Here is a 7989-nt window from a genome sequence, read left to right as displayed (position 1 = left end):
ACACTGTTTGGAAAATCGTGTTCGGAGTTTCGTTAGTTGACGTCACGTGACGTACAGGAACATGGCGGGCCGAGATAAATCTATTTTTTGTATCGTTTTGATAATCGTTTCAGTCAGTGTATGTGTAGGTATGGCTTTATTTTGTCTTGCTATCATGGCAAACATTAAAAAGTAACATTGTAATGTGGATTTCATGTACACAATATGTTGTGTATTCAATACTGATACTGTACCGCTGACGTCCTTGACTCCGAGCATTTGCTGAACATTTTAGATGGGGACGTGTAAAATAGCAAGTCCGATCACTTTAATTCACCGTATGTAATATTGCCAGGTGACCAGCCTTCCCGAGAAGACGCATCGGAATGTCAGGCTAGCGAAGATCCTCCAATCAGCACTGCCCCAGATGATACGTGTGAAATGACGGGAAACGATGACACTTGTGCCAAAAGTAGGAATGATGACACATGTAACGAGACACAGCAATGCCCAAAGGGATTTCAAGGAGAGAAATGTGATAAACGTAAGACATATTTCAGAATTTCTCATAGTCTTATAAATGTAAGTACACATGTAGTTTCAAATGAAGAAATACAGCATAGACAAGTTGTAACGTACTTGTGGTTCTTGCTTTTGTTTTCATGTTAACAGAGTTGGAAATATGTGTATTATATGGGATTATAATATAAAGCATTATCACCAAACAAACAAAACAAACTTAATTTCCAAAAGGTAGGTATGATAAATTCTTTATGTTTAGGGGTTGTTTGCAGTTGAACTGAGGTATTGTCTTGGTTAGTAGTAATTAAGGGGAAATCACTCTATATTCTAACGGGCAAATAGCTATGTTACAGCCTGCGAGTTCGGCTCGTGGGGTCCACGTTGTACGCTCCCCTGCGGTCAGTGTAAAGGGGGCGATGTCTGTAACAACGTCAACGGCCTCTGTCCCACGGGCTGTGCTGATGGGTGGATAGGAAAATATTGCAATACAGGTAAGATAATGTATGTGTGTTGTGTGTGTCAGTGGTTGGATACCAGGCTGCTTCTCACAAAAACAGACAAAGGCTCGTTCTGATTGGTATTGATGTGGGTAAAACAATCATGTCAGTTTGAGTTTAAAACAAGGGCATGGTTTTACTTCGCAAGCACTTTAAAGGTGACAATAGCTGTAGTACAACCACACAGGTTCCTATGTGCAAAGCGTCTCAGCTTGTCGTAAGAGGCGACTAACGGGATCGGGTGGTCAGGCTCGCTGACTTGGTTGACGCATGTCATCGGTTCCCAATTGCGCAGATCGATGCTCTTGTTGTTGATCACTGGATTGTCTGGTCCAGACTCGATTATTTACAGACCGCCGCCATATAGCTGGAATATTGCTGAGTGCGGCGTAAAACTAAACTCACTCACTCACTCCTATGTGCAAACTTGACAGCAGCATGATGCACAATTTCGCCTCTCACCTGTTCTGTTGACCAAGCATCAATCATGTCATATCTGTCGACAGAAAGGCAGCAAAGCAAGACATTTTAAAAAAATAAACATTGCTCATACTAATCAAATCGAAGATGCGGTAATATTCCAATGTAGCGTTTAGCCAATACTAAAGATATGCATAATTAATTTTCACGAGATCATCGCCTCTGTTAGGTTCGACCTCCATGATTGTTAGAGGTAGTTATTTGTTACTTGGCTGTTACACCTGTTATCTAACTATCCAGTGTGTGACAGCGGCATGTGGGGCAGTGGCTGTAAGTCACAATGCGGTCACTGTGCGTCCAGTGAGGTGTGCGACCCTACAACTGGACACTGTCCGGGCAAGTGCTCAAATGGCTGGGTTGGAAAAGACTGCAACACCAGTAAGTCCACTGAATCACAAATACTGTACTGGCGCTTCTGTAGCTTGTTGTCACTTCCTTGTATACCTCAGTTCATTCCTTCCTTAACGCACCTTAACCACCACTCCGCGATACTTTACCCACATAACACACTGTTTAAATAATCCAACTTGGACCAAATAACAAAGTGATTTGCTTCCAGCGCATGTGTGATGATGTCATTATGATTAGTGGTTTCAAAATTAAAAGTAATGTGTGGAAAATGAAACAACAGCCAAATCAGCTACATAGTTTCCTGGTTTCTAAAATCTGGATATAAATCATTCAAAGTAAAAGTTCCCTCTCACACATTAGAACAGTTATTATATGCAGTCTTCACTTAGGTCAATATTTGTTATGCTCTTTTTCATGATCAGCTTCAAAGTTGCATGATTCATTGTTAAGTATCTTTTTAAAGAATCCCTCCGACAGAATTATGGTAATAGGTCCCTCTTACACATACAAATTTAAGATGTCTTCACGTAGTTACATATCTTTTTTTCAGTGCTGTTTTCATGATAAAATTAATCTATGCAACTAGTGCTTTTGAAGAGCGACTTCACTCACATTCTGAACAGGAAGGGGCAACAGTATGACATCAAAGCTACTATATTGAAACACTACCATTAGCTGGCTGGAGTACGGCTACATGACCAGATAGGAACGGAAGGAGTTTCGCGATACTTGGCAGATTTCTTAGTCTCCACTCATTTCCTTGTGATTTATGAATGATCATACTTTATAAGATGATTATTATTATGTTTTTAGAATGTATACATGGCTTGTGGGGTGAAGGTTGTACCGTTATGTGCGGGATGTGCAAAAAGACTTGTAACCATGTGGACGGGACCTGTGAGGGAGGTTGTCACAGGGGTTTCTATGGTGACCGTTGTCAGTATGGTGAGTGATTTACCCCAGGCTAATGTACAGTGATACGTTAAATGCGATGTTTCTCCTCGAAATAGTAATCGGTACAAGCTGTTTGTTTAACGCCACACACAGCAATATTCCAGCTATAAGGCGGGCGGTTTGTAAAGGCGGTGGAGACAAAACTAGACAATCCACATAAACAGTATTGTTGGTTTTAAAATACACCGACGCACCGCAAGTGTTTCAGCATCAGGCACATGTTTATGAATGGTAAGTCTCAATTTCAAAATAATTGCGTTGAGTTTTCGTAAACAATAACTAATGTGTATTTTCTTTTTTGTACGTCAGTTAACACAGTTTATGTCAATTCTGGTCTATATTTCTGGGTCCAGATTTTCGAAGCTCTCATAGCGCTGAGTTAATGTTAATGTATGGCACTTACTTGTATCTTAGCGCTAAAAGAGCTTCGAAAATCTAGGCCCTGAAATATAGTATTGTAGGTTTACTTCGGGTAACTCTTTTTATGTCGTGAGTGTTGGATAATGCATGTCGCAGATTGTAGTTGTGTACTGTGAATGTTGATATGCTCCGTTAATCAGGGGTTCAAATTCTGCATTTGTTTCGAGGTATGATGGTCAGGCTCCCTGACTTCCTGAAAGCATAGCATTGTATGCCAGTTCCGTAGATCGACGCCAAGGATGTCAGTCTCCAGACTGCCAGTTCTGTACCTGTTGGTTCCAACAACCTGAAGGAGCTAGAACTCTTCAGTGTTAGCTCTTCTTAAATGAAAGAAAATAAGAAACACTAATCTTGAAAAGTGGAGTTTACGGAAAGCTTACCAAAGGTTACTCGGCTTGGAACCGTCGCGAACTAATTACCCCTAACAAAAACATAACAAAGCAGAGTGGTGGAATAGCCTAGCGGTGGAAGCGTTCGCTGGTCACGCGGAAGGACCAGTTCGATTTCCCAAATGGGTACAATGTATGGAGCCCATTTCTGGTGATGTTGCTGAATTATTGCTAAATGCAGCGTTGAACCATTTTTATTCACTCACATTACAATGTGCAGTAGATGTAACCTCATATTTCTCTATTTGTTAGCAATTATCGAACGTAAATGTACACTTCCCATGTGTTTTACGTTCATGCATTGCTTTCCAGCGTGTGAAACTGGGACGTACGGTGTAAACTGTGAAGGTCGCTGTACAAACTGTCGTCACAAACAGTGCAACGGCATTCTGGGAAACTGTCTCATTGGCTGCAACAAGGGCTGGACGGGAATCAAGTGTGATCAGAAGATTTCGTCACGGAACGCCTGACAAATCAGTTGCAGACAGAGCGAATAGAAACTCAAGTACTCTGGACGAAGATTCAGAAACCATCTCATTCACTATTTGTATTCATCATATATCCTGGATATCGTATGATACTTATCATTCTCATAGAGCTTTGTCAGATATATTTATGTTCACACTGTTAGTTACTGGATTATAATAGGTTGTTGTTATTTGAGGACAGTTAGTCTATATTTTCCAAAATCAGCGTCTTTATAAATTAAATGATAATCATTCAACAAAAAGGTGTTTACCTAGTTTCACAGAGGTTGTTTTCGTTATTTATTTTGTATCCTTTGTATAACATTGTCAAAAGCCAATTTTCCTGGGAATCATTTACTACAATTAAACGAATGAAAACTGTCAGTTTTGTTTAAGTAATAATTAAATGGAATGAAATTTTAAAACCCGTTCACCTCCCTACCAAACACACTTTCAGGTGTTTTTCTGCCCCCAAGTACCACCAAGTCCAAACGTGTGTTATACGAAGTACACCGCACTCTACAGAAACAGACATGCTACCTGAGAACCAAATTCTTTGGTTGTTGTTTCAGTCTTAATGGACCTAGATCATGATTAGGGCGGTGGGGTAGCCAAGTGGTCAAAGCGTTCACTCGTCACACGGAACACCGGGTTCGATTCCCCACATGGGCAAAATGTGTGAAGCCCATTTCTGGTGTCCCCCGACATGATATTGCTGAAACCTTGCTAAAAGCAGCAAAAAACCCAACTCACTAACGATTCTGACAAGGATCGATGTCTCCGAGTATCAAAGCAATACATCCTGTCATTTTGAACGTTGGTGGGTATGTTTCGAAATTTTACAAACCAGCAGGATAATGTAACCAAAAGTAATGTAGCTAGTGAGGGTTGTAAGTAAATTACAGAACTTCATTAATACCGTACTCATTTACATGCGTGTCCGATCTGTATCCATATACTCAAATATTCAGTTGGATACATAAACTAATTAGGTTCATTATTGACGCGTTTCGTTTGAATTTTCAGTGATGAATAAAAATTGTGTTGTTATTTCATTGTTGACTGATCTATCATAAGCTAGCTGAACGTTCATTTCCTGAGTGAATTTTATGCCTTTTGCAATGCGTTTCCAAAAAGGTTACCGCAGTCTTGTGTGAATCCATATGAGGTTCAGTTTTCATCAGGAGATACAAAGTAGAACGGCCCCTAGTTAATCGATTGAGTAATTTCCACAGGCTCCGTTTGCTCAACCTAATAAGCGATTTGTCACGATTCAATGTAGATCTACTTCATTTTCACGCGTCTTGCTTTGCCACGTGAAACTATAGACAGGAGCCCGGCGAAAGAAACGCGATGAATTGTTTATTATCCAACGGAAAGATGGTTTTCTGGTCAGACGCACCAACCTGATTGTTGTAAGCCCGGACTAAATCTTTCTGTTGTCGGAAATGAACTGTCACATGGTTTAACCCAGGGAAAAGGCAGCTAGTTGCATTCTACTCCCCATGCGCGGCCTTAGTTGTTGGACAGCTGCGACGCGCAACCGAGTGAAAATACCGGTCTGTCACATACCGGAAGTGACACTGGGCGCGGAGATTACGTCATGTCTAAATTTAGTACGATCTCGTTTCAGTTTAGTTCATGGATTCATTACTGGAATGGCGCCACAACGCGCCCGCCTTATTATGTGTTATATAATTCACAAACTTAACAACATAGTTAATTTAGTATCTGTAACAAACACAATATTTGGTTATAACTGTTGTGAATTATATTGTACACATTTTTGTAATATTTTAATTTTATGACTAAATTTTGAGTAAAATATGGTTTATAGACTAGGAAAATATAACGCTAACTCACTAGCTTTGCGCAGTGGCGGTACCATAGCCAATGAGGTTCATCCGAGGCGTGGTTATTGCTAGTTGAAAACTAATCCCAATACCCCGCGCTGACGCCCTTCACTGGGCGGCATGCGCAATTTTTGAAGGCTCCCACGGGAGCAATTCTATAATGAATATCAAGAATAGACTAAGGGTTGGCCGCGAACTAGCTCGCTCTTCTCGTGCAAGCCCGGCTGGTTTGAACACTTCTGAGGTAGATAGTATATTTAAGGTTAAACCGCGGCTTTTTTCATAATGGTTGCTACGCGCCTGTCTACTGAGGGAGGTATGTCAGAATACTATACGACAAATTGTATCAAGATCGTGGGATACTTTCTGACAAACCTCATCAACCAGCCTTACATATGTCAAGATGCTAAAGCTGTTTAATGTGAAATCTCTCCAATTTCTGGCCTGTATTCCATGATTTTGGTCTTTCAAAATATATTCTGGGTTGACATGATCTAGGCAGCCCCAGTCAAGTATGGAATCAACCCATGACCCCGTATCCAAGAGACGGAGAAGTGAGCAGCATGGAGATAAGATGGGGACATTTTACTTTCTCTGTTTGGAGCAAGTCTGTCAAGTCATGCATATGTACATACCTCTCAATCAAATTATGTGTGCGTCTCGTATATAGAAATACAACACATTACAGTGATGCTTACTTGAATTAACGTAATCGTTTGCAAGTGATACGTACTAGTAGATGCGCGCCCTTAAAATCTTCAACGTTCCCTTGATGATTTCAAACGAGCTCTGTGGTCACAAGATAAAGACTACTGGCAAGTCTCTGAAGATGTATGTCACTTGGATAGTGACAAGTAAACCCATTTAACATGAAAAGAAGCCCGAGTGAGATGGGAGATTCAGAATCTCAGGAAATCTATACGTGCTTCATTTAGGGCTTTAGCATTGAGAGAGGGATAGATTTAATGGGAAAATAATTTGTTTCGGGGACTGAGACAGACAGACGGGGTAAGTGTGACACGGCGTATAGTTCTGCTTGTTGTGTTCATCGTTTGACCGTAGCTACACATTTAATGCTTTCCCACTGAAACAGATGAATTTATTAGAAATACTCATTAGTAAGAGGTCGAATCTTGATCAGATAAACCAGTTACTGATATCCAGAGATTCAGAAGACGATGACCAACTTTGGTGACCTGACTGACCTCCACTCCTTGGTGACCTCCCTCTCTCTCTCATGACATCATAACAACCAAATTCTTCTGAGAAACGAGGTAGTTTATTTTCAAGAAAATGTGTTCATGATTGTTGTAATGTGAAATACGTATTTTGTCGATTATCTCAATAACTAGGGCAGTAGGGTAGGCAACTGCTTTGAAGCGTTCGCTTGTCACACCGAAGACCGTCTACGATTCCCAAATAGAGACATTACGTGAAGCCCTCTCTGGTGTCCTCCTCTGTGACATTACTGCAATATAGCTAAGCGCGACATAAAACCACACTCATTCATTCACTCTTAATAAGTGCGCTCACTACCTCATGTTTCTGACTGATAGTAACTACGTGTTGCACCGCACGTTGACGTCTCTGTTTACGATGACTCAGTATGTACACGCCAGTCACTCGGTAGACGCGCTGACGCCACGTGGTGCACGTGCCCACCGTCTAAGCGGAACCATGTTCATTTAGAGATATATTACCCGATCATATGGGGTGACGTTTTACACCGACCATTCAAGACGGACATGCGAAAAAAGACATGTTTTGTTAGGTGTAATCCACATGCCAGTTAACATTCGAAACGCCCTGGTTTTTGTATGATGTATACATGGATACACGGAGCCAGCCGCTACACAGGAAATAACTGTCTGAGAATAGAAACAATAAGTTATATCATGGCGTGTCAGCTTAAGGTGGACGAAAGTCCAATGTAATGCAGTTTTAGACGTTTACCAATTGGTTTGGTGGGTATGACCTACCAAACCTACTGACATAATCGGAGATTCGAACCCACCACCCAGGTGTCAGTCAGCTCAAGGGATGCAACTCTGCACATCAAATTGCGCTGCACCGGCTT

At 41.1% G+C, this 7989-nt stretch overlaps 1 protein-coding gene and 1 non-coding gene across 2 annotated transcripts; both read left to right on the top strand.

Annotated features, from left to right (window-relative positions):
- Positions 1–40: 40 nt before the first annotated feature.
- LOC137291380 (scavenger receptor class F member 1-like) lies at positions 41–5109 on the top strand. Its single transcript, XM_067822700.1, has 6 exons — positions 41–128; positions 335–523; positions 855–992; positions 1719–1856; positions 2643–2774; positions 3905–5109. Exons 1-6 carry the CDS (start codon positions 62–64, stop codon positions 4060–4062), a joined length of 822 nt encoding a protein of 273 aa, XP_067678801.1. The 5' UTR covers positions 41–61; the 3' UTR covers positions 4063–5109.
- An 814-nt stretch (positions 5110–5923) lies between these two features.
- On the top strand, positions 5924–6062 carry LOC137292353 (U4 spliceosomal RNA). Its single transcript, XR_010957404.1, has one exon. It is a non-coding gene; the product is annotated as a U4 spliceosomal RNA (small nuclear RNA).
- Positions 6063–7989: the final 1927 nt, after the last annotated feature.

Source organism: Haliotis asinina, chromosome 7, assembly GCF_037392515.1.
Source record: "Haliotis asinina isolate JCU_RB_2024 chromosome 7, JCU_Hal_asi_v2, whole genome shotgun sequence".
In the NCBI taxonomy this organism is placed as follows: domain Eukaryota; kingdom Metazoa; phylum Mollusca; class Gastropoda; order Lepetellida; family Haliotidae; genus Haliotis; species Haliotis asinina.
This window is presented reverse-complemented; position numbering and strand designations above follow the sequence as displayed.

Excerpts from the sequence above, each read along its gene's own strand:
- LOC137291380 (XM_067822700.1), top strand. The coding sequence starts at position 62 with ATGGCGGGCCGAGATAAATCTATTTTTTGTATCGTTTTGATAATCGTT. Across the intron at positions 129-334 it reads TTCAGTCAGTGTATGTGTAG|GTGACCAGCCTTCCCGAGAA; the intron begins GTATGGCTTTAT and ends TAATATTGCCAG. Across the intron at positions 2,775-3,904 it reads TGGTGACCGTTGTCAGTATG|CGTGTGAAACTGGGACGTAC; the intron begins GTGAGTGATTTA and ends ATTGCTTTCCAG.